Source organism: Chiroxiphia lanceolata, unplaced genomic scaffold (assembly GCF_009829145.1).
Source record: "Chiroxiphia lanceolata isolate bChiLan1 unplaced genomic scaffold, bChiLan1.pri scaffold_59_arrow_ctg1, whole genome shotgun sequence".
Taxonomy (NCBI): Eukaryota; Metazoa; Chordata; class Aves; order Passeriformes; family Pipridae; genus Chiroxiphia; species Chiroxiphia lanceolata.
The window spans coordinates 1-20,591 of NW_022476527.1; the positions used below are offsets into that span (position 1 = coordinate 1).

A 20,591-nucleotide genomic window follows, 5' to 3' on the forward strand; every position below is an offset into this window, starting at 1 on the left:
AAAGGGCTGTTAATGAGAACAGGTGTTGTAGTCGGTATTAGATTTAGAATTGGTATTGAATTAGGGTGGGAGCTGGAGCGGGGCGGGCTGGAGAAGCGCGGCGAGGGCTGAAGCGGCGGGACTTGGAGTCGGGGCGGCGGGAGCCGGGGTCGGAGTCGGGGCGGCGGGAGCTGGAGTCGGAGCGGCGCGGCCGCGTCCTACCTGCGGCAGCTGCGGGTCAAGGGTGATTCTGGCGGTACCGGAACGGGGCATGGGGGGGGCTGGAGGAAGCCCCGGGGCTGCCAGGACCCTCCCGCGGGGCTGGGCTGAGCCCCCGGGGCTGCCGGGACCCTCCCGCGGGGCTGGGCTGAGCCCCCGGGGCTGCCGGGACCCTCCCGCGGGGCTGGGCTGAGCCCCCGGGGCTGCCGGGACCCTCCCGCGGGGCTGGGCTGAGCCCCCGGGGCTGCTGGGACGCCCCCGGGGCTGCCGGGACCCTCCCGGGGTGCTTCGCGACGGGGGATGTGGAGTGAGGAAATAACGAGAATCAGGAAGTGCTTCCACGGACCCGCGCCCGGTTCGGTGGCTGTGCCGAGGTTTGAATCGGGAAAGAGCCGCTGTCCTGCGGTGAGGACTGGGGGAAATAGCTTTAAAATGAGAGTGGGGAGAGTCGGATTAGAGATTAGGAAAAAATGGGGTGGTTACGCGTTGGAATAGGCTGCCAGGGCAGGTGGTGGAGTCGCCGTTGCTGCAGGTGTTCAAGAGGTGTCTGGATCTGGGTGACGGTTTAGGGGTTACGGTGGCAGTGTTTGGTAATAGTTGGGCTGTGATGCCAAAAGACCCGGTCCGAAAAACTGCTCGGAGACTTCTGTGTTTTTAAACAGCAAGGTATTTGTTTATTTAACGTTGGGAACAAGCCAGCTTGTGCTTAATTATTCTTAACTAATTAATTAATTACTCACAGTCTGCACTCTTTTGATTACGGTACTTAATTTATACCACAGCCATAAATGAGTAATGATAACAAAAAAAAGGCTGGACCTTTTCCAGTTGCAGGTGCCATCCTGCCTGCCTTTGGCAAAGGAGGAGCATTGAGGTTGAGTCAGGGAGGTAGGGAGGAGGTGCTGGGGTCTCCCTTACTTTCAGAAACACCCCGTAACTTTTTTTCTCGCTCCCCCAGGTACGGCACACGGTGAGGGCAGCAGCCTCTGACTGGGGTCGGAGCCAGTGGCCCGAGAACCTCTCGGCTCAGGGGAGGGTGAGTAGCCAATTGCGGGGTTATCTCCCACCTGCTGCCCGACTCTTGTGTCAGTTTCTGTTTTCTTTCTCGCAGCGACCGAGTCAGGGATCACAGGACCCTGTGAGCCAGCCGGGCGTCCCTCCTTGGCATCCAAGATGGATTCACATCCCCAGCTGTGGGAAAGATAAGTGGAGGACTAGCACCTGGAGAGGGGATGAGAGCTGGATCTAATGTTATGGTTAGGAGGGAGGGATTTTCAAAGGAGCACAGGGGAAAGGGTCTGCCCTAGCAGGCCCTTGGCACGCATAGGAGGAGCAGTTTACTTTTCATCACTGGAGTAGGGTGTGCAGGGCAGAGCCGTTCAGGTCTGTGTCGTGTCCTTTGTCCACTCTTTGTCTTGTGTCTTACAATTCACAGTCACCACGTCTTTGCTTTCTGCCCTCAAAGTTCTTATCAGAGATCGCAAGGCATCATTCCTAGGGTCTTGAACCTTTGCACTGCCCAGCCCAGTGCCCGTACCATCCGTTCTTTGGCTCGCTAGCTTGGACGTGCGTCGGAATCGCATCTGAGAAGTGTCAGGTCAGGTGTCTTTTACAGCCTCCTGACAGGTTGTACCGGTGGCTGTGCCGTGCAGTCATCCCTTGTAACCGCCCGGGACTTGTGAGAATCCAAGAAGATTCTGAACAGAGCATTGTCTCCCCTCCATCTTAGCAATTTTGTAGGCAGTTCTTGTCCCAGGCCATTCTGTTAGAGTGTCTTTTGAGGCTCCTCAGAGCCTCCTGCGTTCAGTCTCGCCGTATCCTCCGTCTTCTCGTGCGGCAGCACGTCCATTTTGGCGTCGTTCCTTTCTCAGACTTCTCTCTCCCTTTTACAGCACAGCACTTGTCTGGAAATGTGTCACTGGAGTTTGTGTTGGGCCTGGAACTGCTCTGCCCTGCAGTGTAGAATTGGGGGTAGGTGGAGTAGAAAGGAGATTTTGCAGTTACCCTGTGGATAGGCTCAGTCACTCAGGGCAGGGCCTTAAAGTGAGGTCAGTGTTTGTTTGTGCAGGTTGTCTTTGGACCCCAGAGGGCTTGTCTAAAGAGAAGTGACAATTGGGCAGCAGTTAAGGTCCCCCTGTCTATATGGCTGACTTTGGTAACTCATTTCTTTGCAGCATCAGAGGGACTGGAGGTAAAGCAGAGATAAACAGAAGAGACTGGAGGAGCACAGTCAGAAGGCGGGTTCTGATGTGAGGTCAGAGTCAAGACAGGAGTTTTGGCCCTAGGTTTACTTGATCATCTGAATATTTGGTTTTGGGGATTTTTTAGGTTTTTTTCAAGATGCAGAGCCCTCAGCCCAGCAGACTTTAGGCACCAGAGGGAAGGTGAGCCCGGTGAGCAAGGTGAGCAGTGACTGCAGGACACAACTAGATGCTCTTTTGCAGGCGGTGTACTTGTGGTGAATCTGTGTACATCCTTGTTTTTTTGTTTTACAGGCAGTGCACCGACTTCTGACGTACAGTCCACCGTGACGGGGACCCTTGCCTGTAAGAGGTCACGGTCAAGGGGTGTCAGACAGAAACTGCCATGGGAGCAGCATACCCTTGGGCAGTATGTCAGTACTCACATTTGCCTCTGGGGTTTTTTTGCAGAAGATGTACAGAGCCTCAGGGGGCCGAAGCCAACTCACAGTGAGGTGACGGACACGGTTCGGTCCCCTGGAGCTGTCCTTGTCTGCAATCTCCGAGTATTAAAAGGATCAGCAACGAAGCACTGAGCTTTTTTGATTGCACGTGCCATCCAGGTAACCTTTGGGAGCAGATAAGCATTGGAGGTGAGTCGGGGAGGCAGCAGGAGGAGCGGGGATCCACTGCAGCTTCAGAAATGCCCTCTAATTGTGTCTCTCTCTCGCTCAGGTATCCCAGAAGATGACAGCACATTGTCCAAGTCTGGTCAGAGCCAGTGACCTGAGGACCTGCCTGGGTGACAGTGAGTAGAGGGATCATGGGGGCTGGGGCCACGTGCCACACGACTCAGATCTTGTGTCTGGTTTTCTTTCTCGCAGTTGACTCCGAGTACTCTTCCGATGCCAGGAACCTCTGAGCCAGCCCAGGTGCCCCTCCTCTGCATCAAAGATGGATTCGCATCCCCGGCTGTCGGAAAGATAAGTGCAGGGCAAAGACCCAGAGAGGGGCTGGGAGTCGGTGCAAGTGTGTGCATTGCCCGGTGGGATTTTTGAAATTAGTCCGGTGCAAGGGGTATCCTGTAACAGGTTATTTGGACACATCGAAGGAAGGGCTTACTTTGTCTCGTTGGATTCACGTGTGCAGGGCAGAGCAGTTCTGGTCTGTGTCACGTCCTTTGTCTCGTCCCTGTTTTGTGTCCTTCTCTTAATTGTGTCACATGGTGTGTGTTGTCACTGGTACGGGGTGTCTCACTTGGGGTCAGCCTGGAACTGCTCTGCCCTGCTCCGTGGATCAGTGGGTAGATAGAATATTGCTCAGGGTCTCCCATCAACATGTCAGTTACCTCAGGCAGTCGAGCCGATGTCCGTACGGTCCCGCCGGATGGAGCGGGTGCACATAACTCGTGTGCGATGATTATAGCCGAGTGTTGTGGAGCCGATGGTACTTGGATAGCAGGGCCTGGAAGCTGGGTTGTCATTTGTATTCTCGTCCGCTGCGGTCAGAGTTCTCACTCGCTCAGTGGAAATGAGTTCTTTGAAGTGGTTAAGGTCTCAGTGACCATGTGGGTGACCTGACTAACCCTTTGGTTTTTGTTGTTTTTTTTCAGATAAGCGGACACAGTGTACCCCAGAGGGAGACAAGTTGAAGCAGCCTGGGAAGAAGGTTGTATTAGGTGTTGGATGAAGGATGTCAGTTTTAACCATAGGAGTCCTTTATCTTGTGCCTTTTTGGTTTTTTTTTTTTCCAGATGGGGCCCAATCGGTCTTGAGGGGTAGCAGCTCAGCAGGGAGACGAGCCAGGTGAGAATTTTACTCCCAAAGTGAATTTGGAGTTAGTTTTAGGATGCTGTCTATGTGGTCAATCTATGCATATATGTTGTAACTGTTTAATTTTTTTTTCCAGGCAATACACAACCTTTTCCCTGTCTGCTGAAGGTGCCGAAGGTCCATCCGATAAGAGGTCAAGCTGAAGGAACTGAGATAGCCAGTATGAGGCAGTACATCAGCACAAGCCTCCACGTCCGTGTTGTCTTGCAGCGGCCGTCTGTTCACTTCACGGTGTGTAGCAACGCTTTGGCGTGCAGTCTGATGGGGTTTAGAGGTTTATGGCTTTGCTTGTGAGCCATCCCTAAATGTTTGAGAGCTCAGTGTTTGAGCATTTACCCCTTTCATTTGCAGGGGCGGTCTTGGGAGCAGCTGAAGAGAGAGGAGCCTTCTAGGTGAGTCGGGGAGGCAGCAGAAGGAGCAGGGATCCACTGCAGCTTTAGAGATGCCTTCTAATGTTGTGTCTCACTCACTCAGGTATCCTGGAAGGTGACAGCCACAGTGTCCAACGCCAGTCAGGTGATGGTGAGTAGGGGGATCACTGGGGTTGGAGCTCCATGCCACACAACTCACATATGGGTTATGGTTTTCTTTCTCATAGTTGACTCGGAGTAACCTCGTGACCGCAGGAGCCACCTCACGATGGGGCGACTGACCCGGTTCGGTCCTCTCGAGCTGTCCTTGGCTGCAGTCTCGGAGTATTAGAAGGATGAGCAACGAGACACTGAGCTTTAGTGATCACAGGTGCCATCCAGCTAACCTTTGGGAGCAGATGAGCATTGGAGGTGAGTCGGGGAGGCAGCAGGAGGAGCAGGGATCCACTGCAGCTTCAGAAATGCCCTCTAATTGTGTCTCTCTCTCGCTCAGGTATCCCAGAAGATGACAGCACATTGTCCAAGTCTGGTCAGAGCCAGTGACCTGAGGACCTGCCTCGGTGACAGTGAGTAGAGGGATCATGGGGGCTGGACCCACGTACCACACTACTCAGATCTTGTGTATGGTTTTCTTTCTCGCAGTTGACTCCGAGTACTCTCATGACGACAGGAACCTCCGAGCCAGCCCAGGTGCCCCTCCTCTGCATCAAAGATGGATTCACATCCGCGGTCTCGGAAAGATAAGTGCAGGGCAAAGACCCAGAGAGGGGCTGGGAGTCGGTGCAAGTATGTGCATTGCCCGGAGGGATTTTTGAAATTAGTCTCAGGTGCAGTGGGTATCCTGTAACAGGTTATTTGGACACATCAAAGGAAGGGCTTACTTTGTATCACTGGATTCACGTGTGCAGGGCAGAGCAGTTCCGGTCTGTGTCACGTCCTCTGTCTCGTCCATGTTTTGTGTTCTTCCTCTCTTAATTGTGTCACATGGTGTGTGTCGTCACTGGTGTGGGGTGTCTCACTTGGGGTCAGCCTGGAACTGCTCTGCCCTGCTCTGTGGGTCAGTGGGTAGATAGAATATCGCTCAGGGTCTCCCATCAACATGTCAGTTACCTCAGGCAGTCGAGCCGATGTCCATACGGTCCTGCCGGATGGAGCGGGTGCACATAACTCGTGTGCAATCGTGTGCAAGTGAGCTCATACAGCAGCCGGGCTTCAATGGGATAAGAGCTCTCCCTTTCTTTCATTGAATGGGACTTCTCCAGCTATTCCTGCTTTATTGAAGCATCAACTTTGGCATCCAAAGCAGCAGAGCTGTATATGGCAATGAAGAGGATTATACTCACGTGCAGGGTTTTTAAATTTAATAATTTTGTGTGCTGTGTTGGTAAGGGGCTTTTGTAATGTGTTATCTTTTTTTCTTTTCCTTAGGCGCCTTTAGGTTTGATGGTCTTCAGCCTGTCCTTGTGAGTAATCTCCTAGTACTACCAGGCTCATCAATTAAGGCTGGACCTTTTCCAGTTGCAGGTGCCATCCTGCCTGCCTTTGGCAAAGGAGGAGCATTGAGGTTGAGTCGGGGAGGTAGTGAGAAGGTGCTGGGGTCTCCCTTACTTTCAGAAACACCCCGTAACTTTTTTTCTCGCTCCCCCAGGTACGGCACACGGTGAGGGCAGCAGCCTCCGACCGGGGTCGGAGCCAGTGGCCCGGGAGTCTCTCGGCTCAGGGGAGGGTGAGTAGCCAATTGCGGGGTTATCTCCCACGTGCTGCCCGACTCTCGTGTCAGTTTCTGTTTTCTTTCTCACAGCCGACCGAGTCAGGGATCACAGGACCCTGTGAGCCAGCCGGGCGCCCTTCCTTGGCATCCAAGATGGATTCACATCCCCAGCTGTGGGAAAGATAAGTGGAGGACTAGCACCTGGAGAGGGGATGAGAGCTGGGTCTAATGTTATGGTTAGGAGGGAGGGATTTTCAAATGAGCACAGGGGAAAGGGTCTGCCCTAACAGGCCCTTGGCCCGCATAGGAGGAGCAGTTTGCTTTTCATCGTGGAGTAGGGTGTGCAGGGCAGAGCCGTTCAGGTCTGTGTCGTGTCCTTTGTCCAGTCTGTGTTTTGGGTCTTAAAATTCACAATCACCGTGTCTTTGCTTTCTGCCCTCAAAGGTTTTATCTGTGATGCCAAGGCATCATTCCTAGGGTCTTGAACCTTTGCACTGCCCAGTGCCCATACCATCCGTTCTTTGGCTCGCTAGCTTGGACATGCATCGGAATCGCATCTGAGAAGTGTCAGGTCAGGTGTCTTTTACAGCCTCCTGACAGGTTGTAGCAGTGGCTGTGCTGTGCAGTCATCCCTTGTAACCACCCGGGACTTGTGAGAATCCAAGAAGATTCTGAACAGAGCATTGTCTCCCCTCCATCTTAGCAATTTTGTAGGCAGTTCTTGTCCCAGGCCGTTCTGTTAGAGTGTCTTTTGAGGCTCCTCAGAGCCTCCTGCGTTCAGTCTCGCCGTATCCTCCGTCTTCTCGTGCGGCAGCACGTCCATTTTGGCGTCGTTCCTTTCTCAGACTTCTCTCCCCTCATTGCACCACAGCACTTGTCTGGAAATGTGTCCTTGGAGTTTGTGTTGGGCCTGGAACTGCTCTGCCCTGCAGTGTATAGTTGGGGGTAGGTGGAGTAGAAAGGAGACTTTGCAGTTACCCTGTGGATAGGCTCAGCCACTCAGGGCAGGGCTTTAAAGTGAGGTCAGTGTTTGTTTGTGCAGGTTGTCTTGGGACCCCCGAGGACTTGTCTGAAGAGAAGTGACAGTTGTGCAGCAGTTAAGGTGCCCCTGTCTCTAAGGCTGACTTTGGTAACTCATCTCTTTGCAGCGTCAGAGGGACTGGATGTAAAGCACAGATAAACACAAGACACCACAGGGGACAAAGACACGACGCAGAGTGACCCTGAAAAGCCCCGGATTGGCAGCGCGGTCCCTTCCCCCCGGAGTGTGGGGGACACCTCTACAATTAAACGGAGTTTTCTGTTGTCATGTGGGCAGTGGGGCACACGGGGGTCGAGGGGCTGAGGGTCTTATCTTCCCTAAACAAGAACCCTGACCCAATTCCATCCCGCTGCATCCCAGTCCCTCCCCAGTGCCTCTCATGTGCCCTCAGTCCCTCCCCAGGGGGAGACCCACTGCAACCCCGTGCTCCCAGTCCCGTCCCCGACCTTCCCCAGTGGGGTCAAAGGTCGGTGGGGGGGGGGGGTGTCTCAGGAAGTTCCCAGTGATAGCTGGGGGGTGTCCCAGGGGCCCTGGGGGGGGCTCAGGAGTCACTGGAGGGGTCTCAGGGGAGTTCCAGGGCACGCTGGGGGGGGTCTCTTGGGGGGGGTTCAAGGGGTCACTGGGGGGGGATCTCTGAGGGGGACGGTAGTGGAGGCTCCTGGGAAGGTCTCAAGCAGGAAGGGGGGAGGGGGAGGGGATCCCAGGGGCTATTTGGGGTCCCTCAGTGATGGGGGGTGGCCTCACCCCCCCCCCCGGGGCTGATCCATCACCTCTGACCCCCCCCCGCATCTCTGACACCCCCCTCCCTCCCCTCCCCCCCCTCCCCCAGACCACCCAAGACCCTCTGGGACCCCCCAGTTCCCCCTCAGACCCCTGAGTAACCCCTGGCATCTCCACCAATCAAAGGCCGAGGAAGCTGCTTCTGTCCCATGACAAGAAGGGTGGCGTCATTGTGGGGTTTGGGGGAGGTTTTAATGTCGCCAAAAGGTCCCCAAATTGTCCCCAAGGGGTCCCAGGGGGTCGTCTGGAGGTTTTCGGTGGGTCCGTGGGGGGTCCTGGCTCGTCACGGTCCTGGGGGCTCAGCAGAGACGGACACACCCACCGTGCCCGGTGCAGGCTGGGGTGGGGACAGAGAGTGACATTGGGGACATTAGGGGAGATTGGGGACAGTGGGGTGACTGAGGACATTAGGAGGATTAGGGACACTGCAGACAGCGAGGGGACATTGGGGACAGTCGCACCCACCCTGCAGGGAGCTCCAGAAGGAGCCCAGGGTGGCACTGCCGGTGACAGCAGCGGGTCCTGCCGGGTTCCGGCGGATGCTGGTGACACTCAAGCACCGCCCCTTGTCTCCAACCGATGTCACCTCCACCTCCACCACGTGCCAGTCGGGGACACTGCGGGGACACTGGGACACTCAGGGGACAAGGAGGGGACAGGGAGAGGGTGGCATTGGGAGGGACAAGGAGGGGACAATGGGGTGGCACTGGGGGGTGACATTGGGGGGACAGGGAGGGGACAGTGGGGACACTCAGGGGACAAGGAGGGGACAGGGACAGGGTGGCACTGGGGGGGACAAGGAGGGGATGAGGGGGACACTGAGGCGACAACAAGGACACTCGGGGGTGGCACTAGGAGGTCACAGGGGGAGGTGACAGGGGGAGGTGACACACCTGGGGTCGGCCACCAGGCAGGCGGTGACACCGTCGAAGCCCAGCCCTGGCGCCGCCACGGCCGCCGCTGCCATCGTGTTGACATTGTTGGGGGCGAGGGGACAGAGGGGCCGCAGGGGACCCTCGTACAGGACCGTCCTCGTCCCTGAGGCCACCGCAGCCGCCACCCGCTCCCGGAGCCACCCCTGCGCCCGGAAACTCTGCGGGGACTTGGTCATTGTCACCTTCAGGGCCTGAGGGACGGTAGGGGGGACACCAAGGTCATTGTCACCTTCAGGGACAATGGGGGTGACACCACAGTCATTGTCACCTTCAGGGTCTGTGTGGACAATGAGGGGACAATAGGGGGGACACCAAGGTCATTGTGAGTGTCCCCAGTGTCACTCACAGCCAGTGTCCCCTCCTGGTCCATCCTGGCAATGTCCCCGCAGCCCCACAGGGCCCCCCTGGGGACATACAGGGTGTGGCTCCCCCGTGTCGCCGCCTCCCGCAGCCGCCGCTCGGTCTCAGGGTCTGCCAGGGCCGTGGGGGACCCCAGCTGGGGACAGGGGACAATGTCACCACGGCCACGCCATGGCCCCCCAATGTCCCCAATCCCCCCAACATCCCCAAATCTCCCCGATGTCCCCCCAATCCCCCAATGTTCCCAATCCCCCCAACATCCCCCAATCACCCCAATGTTCCCAATCCCCCCAACACCAACATCCCCCAATCACCCCAATGTTCCCAATCCCCCCAACATCCCCAAATCTCCCCATTCCCCCCAACATCCCCAAATCTCCCCAATGTCCCCACCATGAAATCCGCATGTCCCAGGATGTCCTCGCCGTGTTCCTGGGCCACACACGGGTGGGCCACCTCCACCACCAGGTCCACCCCCCTGGGGATATTGGGGGAATTGGGGACATTGTGAGGATTGGGGACAGTGCGGGGTTTGGTAGAGTTTGGGAGATCCCGGTGGTTTTGGGGGGGGGGTGGGTTGGGGGGTCCCAGGGGCTCTTGGTGGTTTGGGGGTGGGTTGGGGGGGTCCTGGTGGTTGGGGGCAGTCCCGGGCGGTTCCGGTGGTTTTGGGAGGATCCCGGGGGGTCCCGCTGGTTTGGGGGGGTTTCAGGGGGTCCCGGTGGTTTGGGGAGTTGCGCGGGGGGCCACTCACGTGCTGGGCAGGAGCCCCAGGTCGGGGAGGCGCAGGGCAGGGGGCAGCCCCCCCAAACTCGCCCCGTCCCGGGCCCAGACCCAGGCCAAGGTCAGGCCCAGGGGGGGCCCCCGGGCCAAGAGCTGCTGGGCCAGGAACTGCCCTGGGGGGGCACGGGGACATGTCATCCACTGCCACCTCCTGTCACCTCCCCTGGGACCCCCAACCCCCCCCCCGAGATCCTGTGATACCCCCTGAGACCCCCTCTAACACCTCCCTTGTACCTCAGGAACTGCCCTGGAGGGGGGGGGGAAACAGGGACGTGTCACCTCCTGTCACCCCCCAGGACTCCCCTGGTCCCCATAACCCCCCCCCCAGTGCTCCCAATGCCCCCCCAGTTCCCCCAAATTCCCTCCAGAGCTCCCAGTGCTCCCAATTCCCTCCCAGTGCCCCCCCAGTGGCCTCAATAACCCTCCCAGTGCCCCCTCATTGGCCCCAACACCCCCCCCAGTCCCTCCCAGTACCCAACTGGCCGTAGCCCAGGATCCCAACGCGGCGACTCTGCGGAGCCTCCATGGCCTGGGGGGTGCGGGGTGGGGGGGTGTCACGAGGGGTCTCAGATACCCCGCCCCTAATTACCCCCAACACCCTCAATATCCCTCTAATTACCCCCCTAATTACCCCAAATCTCCCCCTCAAATACCTCCCGGCCCCTAATTACCTCCCAAATCTAATTACACCCCAGCGCCCAATTCCCCCCTAAGTCCCTCTAATTAATCCCCCAACTAGTCTCCGGCCCTTAATTACCCTCCAATTACGCCCCGGCCCCCAATTACGCCCCGGCCCTAATTATCACCCAACCCCCCAATTACCCACCCAAATCCCTCTAATTACCCCTCAAACCCTCCCAAAATCCCCCCCGATCCCCCGCTTCCCCCCCAACCTGCCCCGCTCTCCCCGCGCCCTTTGCCCCCCCGCCCCTCCCCCCCCCGGAAGGCCCCGGGTTGAGCATTAACCGGGGGGGGGGGGGAAGGGGCGGGGGGCACCGGGAGCCCTTTTTGGGAGGGCGGGGGGGTCCTGGGTACATCTGGGGGGGGGTAACGGAGGGGTTTTATTGGAGGGGGGGCCTGGATTCCCTTTTTTTGAGGGGGGGTCACACCCTTGGACCCCCTATTTTTTTAGGGGGTGGGGGGACTCCGAACCCCCTTTTTTGGGGGGGGTCACACACCTGGGTCCTCCCTTTTTTTGGGGGAGGGGAGGGGTCGCACCCCGAGACCCTTTTTTGGGGGGTGGGGGGACGCCAAATCCCTTTTTTGGGGGTTCGCACCCCCAGAATCCCCCTTTTTTTGGGGGGGGCGGGGAGGGGGGTTGGGGAGTGGGTGGGGTTTTTCCTCCTGCTTCCCCCCGTTTCCATGGAAACCGTCTCCCCCCATTTGCCACGGGAACCGCACCGTTACCGTGGAAACAGCTCCCCCCTCCCCGTTGCCCTGGAAACCCTTTCCCACCCCCAGTCACCATGGAACGCGCCCCGTTGCCATAGAAACCGTCCCATTTTTTTCCCCTTCCCGTTGCCGTGGAAACGGCTGCCATCGCCGTTTCCATGGTAACGGGGCAGAGGAGTATTTCCCCTCCCCCCCGTTTCCATGGCAATGCCGCAGTGCCCCTCCCCCCCCGCCGCCGTTTCCATGGCAACCGGCAGCCGCAGCGCCCCCTCCCCCTCCTGGTTGTCATGGAAACGGCGGGAGGGGAAGGGGAGACCCCCGGACCCCCCTCATGGCTGTGGTGTTTTTAGCATGTTCTTGGCATGTTCTTGGCGTAGGAGGCCCAAGGATGTGGCAGCAACATGGACATGCCAAGGACATGCGAAGAACATGCCAAGAACACACCAAGCACATGCCAACAATCTCATGTCACACACACACACACCAAGGACACGCCAAGCCCATGTCACTCACAGTCTGCTTCCCCATGCCAAGGACATGCCAAGGACACGTCAAGAACACATAAAGGACACACCAAACGCACTCCAAGCACATGCCACGCACACACCAACCCATCCCAAACCACACACCAAGCCTGTGTCACTCACACGCCAAGCACACGCCAGGCCCCCACCAGCCCCCCCCGTCTCGGCCCCCACTGGAAACGCCCGCTGGGTTTTTTATTAAAGTAGGAAAGTTTTGGCCGCGGCGAATTTAAAAAATCCCCCCCCGGCCCCTCCCCCCAACCCCCCCGGCCCCTCCCCCACCCCCCGACACCCCCCGGGACCACCCGAGGGAGGGGGGAGGGGCGGAAAGGGGGGGGTGGGGACCCCGCGGGGGCCTCCAAGAGTCCCTTGCACGAGGGTCTTGCACGAGGGTCTTGAATGAGTCCCTTGCACGAGGGTCTCGAACAACTCCCCGTGCCACACGAGGGTCTTGCACGAGTCCTTTGCACGAGTCCCCGCGTCACACGAGGGTCCTGGGTGAGTCCTTTGCACGAGTCCCTTGCACGAGGCCCCCCCTCCTCACACCCCCGCGGGCCTCGCACAAGTCCTTCGTCCCAGAGTCCTTCGTGTCACCCCCTGAGTGTCACACGAGCCCCTCCTTGCACACTCACGTGTGACACTGGGACATGCGTGCTCAGGATCGCACCAGTCCCTCGTGTGTCACACCTTGTCCCCCCCCATGTCACACGAGTCACATGAGCCCGCTTGGCCCCCCCGTGTCACACGAGCCCCCCCTTGTCCCCCCACTGTCTCACAAGCCCCCCTGTGTGTCACACAAGTCCCCCCCTTGTCATTCCAGTCCCCCCGTGTCACACAAGCCCCTCCTGTGTCACCCAAGTCCTTCCTTGCCCCCCATGTCACAGAAGTCCCCGTGTCCCCCAAGCCTCCCCTTGTCCCCTCTCATGTCACACAAGTCCCTTGTGAACTCATCAGTCCCCCCGTGTGGCACAAGCCCCCTTGTCCCCCACTATGTCACCCCAGCCCCCCATTGTCACTCCTCTCGTGTGACACCAGTCTCTCCTGATCTCACCAGCCCTTCGTGTCATACGACGCCCCCTTGTCACCCCCCGTGTCACCTCAGTCCTTCCTTGTCACCCCTCATGTCACCCCAGACCCTCTTTGTCACCCCCCCATGTCACAGAAGCCCCCTCTGTGTCCCCCCTGTGTCCTCCAAGCCCCCCCATCACCCCCATGTCACTCAAGCCCCTTGTGTGTCACCCAAGCCCCCCCTTCTCCCCCCCACATCCCCCTCTTGTCACACGAGTCCTCCCCCTCAAGTCCATGATCCAGCAAAGCCCCCCCAAAATTTGCCCCCCCTCCCCAAAACCTGCCCCCAATTCTACCCTCCCCCAAAAATGGGCAGGTGGGCATCACAGGGTGGGGTTTTTTTGGGGGGGGGAGGGGGTTGTTCCCCGGCCCCCTCCCTCATTTTGGGGGGGTCAGAACTGGGTCGGTGGGGTCCCCCTGTGCCCCCCCGTTTTGGGGGGGTCCCCACACTCCCCCCCCTCATTTTGGGGGGGGTCAGATCCAAGTCTGTGGTTTAGAGGGGGGACCCTGTGTCCCCTGTTTGGGGGGGGGTCAGATCTGGGTCCATAAGTTGGGGGGGCAGGTCCCCACTTCCCAGTTTTGGGGGGGGTTCAGATGCAGGTCTGTGGTTTAAGGGGGGTTAAGTCCAGGTTTAGGGAGGTCCCCGTTCCCCCTTTCCGAGGGGTTCGAATTGAGTCTCTGGGCAGGAGAAGGGGGTCCCCACCCCTCATTTTCTTTTGATGGGGGCCAAATCTGGGTCTCCTGCCCGTTCTCCTTGGGGGGGCTCTGGAACAGGAGGGGTTTGAGGAGGGGGTCAGATCCAGGTCTGTGGTTTAGGGGGGTCCCCAGTCCCTCTCCTTCCATGGGGAGTCAAGTCCAGGTTTAAGGGGAGGTCCCTTTTCCCCCCATTTCAGGGTTGGGGGGGTCCCTACTCCCTCTTTTTTCAGGGGGTTCAGGTCCAAGTCTGGGGTTTAGGGGAGGGTCTCCACGCCCCTCGTTTTGGGGGGCAGTCACATCCCAGTCCACAGGTCGAGGGGGGGGGGTCTCTGCTCCCCCATTTCAGGGGGGTCAGGTCCAGGTCTGTGTTTTAGGGGGGGTCCCCACACCCCCTCATTTCAGGGTGGGGGGGTCAAGTCCAAGTTTAGGTGCGTCCCTGTTCTCCCTTTCTGGGAGGGGTCACGTCCAGGTTTTGGGGGGGAGGTCCCTGTTCCCCCTTTCTGGGGGGGGTCAGATCCAAGTCTCTGAGCAGGAGGGGGTTCTCTGTTCCCCCCATTTCATGGGGGTTAAGTCCAGGTTTAGGGGGGTCCCCGTTCCCCCTTTCTGGGGGGAGTCAAGTCCAGGTTTGGGGGGTCCCCGTTCCCCCTTTCCGGGGGGGGGCAGAATTGAGTCTCTGTGCAGGAGAATGGGGTCCCCACCCCTCACTTTCTTTTGGGGGGGGGTCAAATCTGGGTCTCCTGCACGTTCTCCTTGGAGGGGCTCTTGAACAGCAGCGGCTCATGCACCGAGTTGAGCAGGGGGGTCTTCCCGCACCCCAGTGCCGCTGCTGGGCCCCCGTAGTGGGCGGCCAGTGCCGCATACCTGTCCAGGTGCTCCCTCTCCAGCGCCGGCAGCGCCAGCCTGTTGTCCCCCGACGTCCCCACCCCCCCTGACGTGCCCCCAACACCCCCCCCGCCCCCGCCGGGCCCCCCCGAGAGCTCGTCCTCGACGTTGACGATCTCCACGGCGCGCGCGGGGCCCCCGCGGTGCTTGTGGCGCTGGTGCTGCTTGCGCAGCTTGTAGAAGGCCACCAGCATCACGGCCGCCATGAAGGTGATGGCCACGAAGCACCCGATGATGATCTTGGTGGTCTTCAGCACGTCGTCCAGGTCTTGGAGACCCCCTCCCGCCGCCCCGGCACCCGCCGCGGCGGCAGCGGTGATGGGCACCGTGAAGGGCTTCCCTGTGGCGCGCGTGGCCGGCGCCGCCGTGGAGCCGCCGGAGGGGTCCCACCCGGGTGCTGTGGGCGCCGGCGGGGTCTGGGGGGCTTGTTCTTCACCGCCGCCCTCGGTGGTCTCCACAGTGACCGTGGTGAAGTAGGTGTACCCCGTGGCTGCGGCGGCGGCGGCGGCGGCGGCGGCGGCGGCGTCAGCGGCCGAGACGTTGAGCGTGGCCGAGGCCGTAGTGTTGCCGGCAGCGTTGGTGACCATGCAGGTGTACTGGCCCGTGTCCTGCACCGTCACATTGGTGAAGTTGAGCGTGCCGTCGTGCAGCACCGAGATCCTCACCCGGTACGAGCCATGTGTCATCAGCGTCCCGTTGGGCGTCAACCAGTTGACCGAGGTCATGGCCGTGCCCGTGCGGCACTTGAGCTCGGCCGCCATGCCCTCGGTGACGTTGAGGTCGGCCGGCGGCTCCACGATGACGGGCGCGTAGCAGGTGAAGTGGCCCGGCTCCAGCTCGCCCAGATATCGGCCCCGCAGCGCCGGTGGCGCGTGGCACCGGGCGCAGCAACTGGTGTTGCTGGGCACCGTCTCCCGCAGCCACCAGCTGAGCCAGAGCACGTCGCAGTCGCAGCGCCACGGGTTGTGGTGGAGGTGGACGCGCTCCAGGCGGTGCAAGGGAGCGAACAGGTCGTGGGGCAGCGAGGCCAGATCGTTGTGGGCCAAGTTGAGCTCCTCCAGGGCTTTGAGGTCGTCGAAGGCGTTTCTCTCCACCGCCGCCACCCGCGCGTGCATCAGCCACAGCTTCCTCAGGCTCCCCAGGCCTTGGAACGACCCTGGGCGCACCCGGCCCAGCCGGTTCCCCGACAGCTCGAGCTCCTCCAGCCTCACCAGGGCGGTGAGGTTGGGGATCTCCTTGAGGTTGCACATGCCCAGGTTGAGGTAGCGCAGGTTCACCAGCCCCTCGAAGGCGGCCTCCGAGATGTACTCGAGGCGCTTGAGCTCGCCCAGGTCGAGGCGCCGCAGCGACGGCACCCGGTTGAAGGCGTAGGATGGGATGCTCTCGATGGGGTTGTTCCTCAGCCACAGCTCCCTCAGCTTGGAGAGGTACTCGAACGCCTGGGTGGGCACCGTGGTGAGCCGGTTGTCGAACAGCTCCAAGGTGTTGAGGTTGGGCAGCCCGTTGAAGGCGCCCACCTCCACCTTCCGGACCAGGTTGCGGCTGAGCTGCAGGATCTCCAGGTGCCGCAGGTGCTTGAAGGTGTCGGTGCGGATCACCTGGATGTGGTTCTCCTGCAGGTTCAGGTAGCGGGTGTTCACCGAGATGCTCGAGGGCACCTCCAGCAGCTCGCGCCGGGTGCAGATCACCCGGCTCGCCTGGTTGCTGCAGGTACAGGCGGCCGGGCAGGGCGTGGGCGCGGCCCCCGGCACCGCCGGCGCCGCCAGGAGCAGCAGCAGCAGCAGCAGGACGGGCGCTGGCGGCGACGCCGCTGGCATCTTAAGGGGCGCCGGGGCCGCCATGGCCAAGGGGCATCTCTGGCTTCAGGGCCCCGGGTGGTGCTGGGAGAGAGGGGAGAAGGGGGTTAGGGGGGGTCCTCATGGGGAGACTGGGGGGTCAGGAGGGGTCTGGGAGGTGCCCGGGGGAGATAAGAGGGTCTAAGGGGTTCCCGGGGGGTCCAGAAGGAAACTGGGGGCTCAGGGGGTCCCCACGGGGGGGTCAGGAGGGGTCTGGGGGAGGTATGAGGGGTCCACAGGGGGAATTAGTGGGTCAAGAGGGGTCAAGGGGGTTCTGTGGGGGTCCACAGAGGGAGATAAGGGGACCTAGGGGGTCCTCAGGGATCTGACGGGGGTCCTCCAGGGGAGATTGGGGGGTCAGGAGGGGTCGAGGAGGGTGCCCAGGGGGAGATAAGGAGGTCTAGAAGGGTCCTCAGGGGGAGACTGGGGGGTCGCCAGGGGGGTAAGGAGGGGTCTAGGTGGGGTCTAAGGGAGTCCTCAGGAGAAGAGAAGGAGGTCTAGAGGGGTCCCAGGGGGACATAAGGGGGTCAGGAGGTATCGGGGGGGGGGGGGCTGTGGGGTCCACGGGGGGAGATTGAAGGGTCTGGGGGGGTCCCTGGGGGGTCTCCAGGGGGACACAAGAGGCACCTGTGTGCTCACACACGTATGAACACCCCACACACACGTATGAACACCCCACATACCAAGAACACACATGTGAACACACATACGTGAACACCCCCACGTATCAAGTACACACGTGTGCACAGCCCTGCTGCCGCCTCAACACACACGTGTGCACACACATGTGAAAACCCCAGGCAACGTGTCCCAGAGCACATCCCTGTGCATTTACACACGTGTGCACCCCTCCCTGCACACACACGTGTGTAACATGTCCCAGAGCACATCCCTGTGCATTTACACACGTGTGCACCCGCTCGCCGCTCACACGCGTGTGCAACGCCCCCCTCGTGCCCACACACGCGTGTGTCCCCCGCCCCACCTCCCCAGCACTCGTGTGCACCCCAACCCCCCCAGCCACCCAAATCCCCCCCAACCCCATCGCATCCCTCCCCCCCTCCTGCCGCAGCCGCCGCTTCCCCGTGCGCGCCCCTCTCCCCCTCCGGAACCCCCTCCTGGAGACCCCCAAACCCTCCCCAGAGACCCACCGACCCCCCCCGGGGCCCCTCGGCCTTACCCCGCACCCCCCGGCCTGTGCTCGGCCGCGCAGCCTTCGGCCCCCTCCTCCTCCTCCTCCTCCTCCTCCTCCGCCCCCTCCCCCGCTCCTTCCTGCCCCCCCCCTTCCTGCGCCCCCCCCTTTCCCCTTCCTGCGCCCCCCCCATCCCGGTCCAGCCCCCTCCTCCATCCCTCCCCCCCTCCCCAATCCCCTCCCCCCCTCCTCCTCGGAGCCTCCGCGCCAGCGCAGAACCGGCCCCGCCCCCCCCCGAGACCCCAAGGATCCCCCCGAAACCCTCTCGGTACCCTCTGGATCCCTCCGACACCCCCAACCCCCCCCCCGGTACCTTCCGGAGCCCCCCGGAACCCTCCGGGCTCCCTCGAGACCCCTTAGACCCCCCCCAAAAACCCTCCTGGTACCCTCTGGACCCCCCCAGAACCTCCTGAGACCCCCCCGGACCCCCCCCCCCAGCATCACTGGATGCTCCGACCCCCCCGAGAAGACACGGACCACCCCCGCGATCCCCCGGACCCCCCCAAAACCTCCCTGAACCCCCCCCAAACTGAGACGGGACCCCCAAACTGAGAGGGGACCCCCAAAACTGGGAGGGGACCCCTAAAACCGCACAGAGATCCCCCCAGAACTGAGAGGCGACACCCAAACACAGCACAGGGACCCCCAATAAATCCTGGGGACCCCCAACAACACACAGGGACCCCCAAACATCAATCAGGGACCCCCAACTCCACACAGGGACTCCCAAAACTGAGAGGAGACCTCCCAAAACCACGCAGAGACCCCCAAACGTCAATCAGGGACCCCCCAGTTCCAAACAGGGACCCCCCAAAACTGCCCTGGAGGGGCACAGGGGGGCCCACGGTGTCCCAGGACATGGGAAGGTCACGTGTGAACACACACCAGGTGTGAACACGTATGTGAAAACACACCCCCCCAGGGGTGAACATGCGTGTGAACACACACACACACACACACGTGATACAGGCACACCTGCACGTGCACACACACGTGTGTGAACACACCTGTGCAAACACAGACACACATGTGTGCACATGCACCTGCGAACACACAGCTGTGCACACAGACACACCTGTGAACACGCACATACACACACCTGCACACAGACACACACGTGTGAACACGCACCCGTTCACACACATACGTGTTCACGCAGACTCACACGCGTGTGCGCACACAGACACACACCTGTGCACACACAGACACCTGTGCGCACACACATGTTCACACCTGTACACACACACCTGTGCACACACACATGTTCACACCTGTGCACACACACATGTTCACACCTGTACACACACACCTGTGCACACACACATGTTCACACCTGTGCACACACACATGTTCACACCTGTACACACACACCTGTGCACACACACATGTTCACACCTGTGCGCACACACCTGTGCGCACACACATGTTCACATGGGCTCACACGCATGTTCGCACCCCTCCTCCCTCCCCCGTTCGGCCCCCACAGATTTGGGGGGGTCTTGAGGGGACCCTGGAAATGAGGAGCCCTGGAGGGTCCTACAGCCCCTATGGATGGGGGGGTCCCAGTTATGAGGGGTCCTACAGAGCTGGAGGGGCCCTATAGCCCCTAATTAGGGAGAGATCCTATAGCCCCTACAGATGGGGGGGCCTAATTATTGGGGGGGTCCTATAGAGCTGAAGGGGTCCTATAGCTCCTATAGACAGGGGGTTCCTATAGATGGGGGGGCCCTGTTGCCTCTAATTATGGGGGTGGGGGGCTATAGATGGGGGAGGGCTCTATGGGGGGGGACCCCAAAAACGAACCTCCCCGAGGGGACCCACAAAGCAAACCCCCTAAACCGATCCCCTTAATTGGGACCCCCAAACTGACCCCCAAAACTGACCTCCCAAAACGACTCCCCCCAAACCGAATCCCCCTAAAACGGGGACCCCCAAACTGACACCCCCCCCAAACCGACCCCCCCAAAACCGACCCCTTAAAACGGGGACCCCCAAAACGACCCCCAAAACTGAACTCCTTAAAACGACCCCCAAACCTGCCCCCCCCAAACGAACCCCCAAAACGACCCCCAAAAATGACCCCCCCCAAAACCCACCCCCTAAAACGATCCCTTCAAACGTCCCCCCAAAAAGGGTACCCGGGGTGTGGGGGGAGGGCTGGAGGAGGGAACTGGGCTGGACTGGGAGGGACTGGTCCATACTGAGAGGGCCGGAGGGAGGGACTGGTCCATACTGGGAGGGATGCGGAGGGGGGCCGGGTCTATAATGGGGGTTACAGGTCCAGACTGGGGGCTACTGGTCTATACTGGGGGTGTCCCACTCACCGGGTCGGGTCTATCCTGGGGATTACTGGTCTATACTGGGGGTTACTGGTCTATACTGGGGGGGTCTCACTCACCGGGCCGGGTCGCAGCATCGCTCCAGCGGCCGCCGGGGCCCCTCCGGCCCCCGCCCGCGATCGGCTTCGTTCGGCTCCGTTCGGGATCGTTCGGCTCCGGTTCGGGATCGTTCGGACCGAGTCGGGCCCGGTTCGGCTTCTCTTCGGCTTCTTTCGGGACAGTTCGGCTCCGGTTCGGGACCCTTCGGCTCCGTTAGGCTCCGGTTCGGGATCGTTCGGAACGATTCGGGTCCGCTTCGGCCCCGTTCGGGTCCGTTCGGCTCCGGTTCGGCTCCTCTTCGGGCCAGTTCGGCTCCGCTCGGCTCGTCTTCGGCTCCGGTTCGGGATCGTTCGGAAAGATTCGGCTCCGTTCGGCTCCTTTCGGGAGCGGCGGCGGCGCTGGAGGGGCGGGGGGGAGAGGGGAGGCGAGGGGGAG

The 20,591-nt window shown here is 60.6% G+C and overlaps 2 protein-coding genes and 2 long non-coding RNA genes across 12 annotated transcripts; 1 reads left to right on the top strand and 3 right to left on the bottom strand.

Moving 5' to 3' along the window:
• Window positions 1-2,915: 2,915 nt before the first annotated feature.
• Window positions 2,916-5,893, top strand: LOC116781732. Of its 8 annotated transcripts, none has more exons than XR_004354970.1 (7): window positions 2,916-3,031; window positions 3,114-4,046; window positions 4,132-4,183; window positions 4,287-4,441; window positions 4,562-4,602; window positions 5,075-5,147; window positions 5,224-5,893. It is a non-coding gene; the product is annotated as an uncharacterized LOC116781732 (long non-coding RNA). The 8 variants fall into 8 exon arrangements; XR_004354968.1 differs by having other exon boundaries at window positions 3,114-3,186; window positions 3,263-4,046; window positions 5,075-5,893; XR_004354971.1 differs by having other exon boundaries at window positions 4,287-4,484; window positions 5,075-5,893.
• A 2,394-nt stretch (window positions 5,894-8,287) lies between these two features.
• On the bottom strand, window positions 8,288-11,109 carry ASPDH (aspartate dehydrogenase domain containing). Its single transcript, XM_032677454.1, has 8 exons — window positions 11,083-11,109; window positions 10,664-10,718; window positions 10,161-10,302; window positions 9,803-9,887; window positions 9,396-9,545; window positions 9,008-9,240; window positions 8,580-8,731; window positions 8,288-8,451 (listed from the first exon to the last, which is right to left on the bottom strand). Exons 2-8 carry the CDS (start codon window positions 10,713-10,715, stop codon window positions 8,414-8,416), a joined length of 852 nt encoding a protein of 283 aa, XP_032533345.1. The 5' UTR covers window positions 10,716-10,718; window positions 11,083-11,109; the 3' UTR covers window positions 8,288-8,413.
• Window positions 11,110-12,277: 1,168 nt separating this feature from the next.
• On the bottom strand, window positions 12,278-13,366 carry LOC116781733. Its single transcript, XR_004354975.1, has 2 exons — window positions 13,314-13,366; window positions 12,278-12,947 (listed from the first exon to the last, which is right to left on the bottom strand). It is a non-coding gene; the product is annotated as an uncharacterized LOC116781733 (long non-coding RNA).
• A 122-nt stretch (window positions 13,367-13,488) lies between these two features.
• Window positions 13,489-20,541, bottom strand: LRRC4B (leucine rich repeat containing 4B). Of its 2 annotated transcripts, none has more exons than XM_032677449.1 (2): window positions 20,177-20,541; window positions 13,489-16,631 (listed from the first exon to the last, which is right to left on the bottom strand). In XM_032677449.1, the coding sequence occupies exon 2, from the start codon at window positions 16,590-16,592 to the stop codon at window positions 14,592-14,594; it is 2,001 nt and encodes a 666-aa protein (XP_032533340.1). In that variant the 5' UTR covers window positions 16,593-16,631; window positions 20,177-20,541; the 3' UTR covers window positions 13,489-14,591. The 2 variants fall into 2 exon arrangements, with proteins under 2 accessions (XP_032533340.1, XP_032533341.1); XM_032677450.1 differs by lacking the exon at window positions 20,177-20,541 and adding an exon at window positions 17,767-17,807.
• Window positions 20,542-20,591: the final 50 nt, after the last annotated feature.

Coding starts and splice junctions, on each gene's coding strand:
- ASPDH (XM_032677454.1), bottom strand. CDS start 10,715: ATGGAGGCTCCGCAGAGTCGCCGCGTTGGGATCCTGGGCTACGGCCAG. Junction 10,303..10,663: donor CCTGGGCTACGGCCAGTTGG/GTACTGGGAGGG, acceptor GTGCCCCCCCAG/GGCAGTTCCTGGCCCAGCAG. Junction 8,732..9,007: donor TGCCTGGTGGCCGACCCCAG/GTGTGTCACCTC, acceptor GTGTCCCCGCAG/TGTCCCCGACTGGCACGTGG.
- LRRC4B (XM_032677449.1), bottom strand. CDS start 16,592: ATGGCGGCCCCGGCGCCCCTTAAGATGCCAGCGGCGTCGCCGCCAGCG.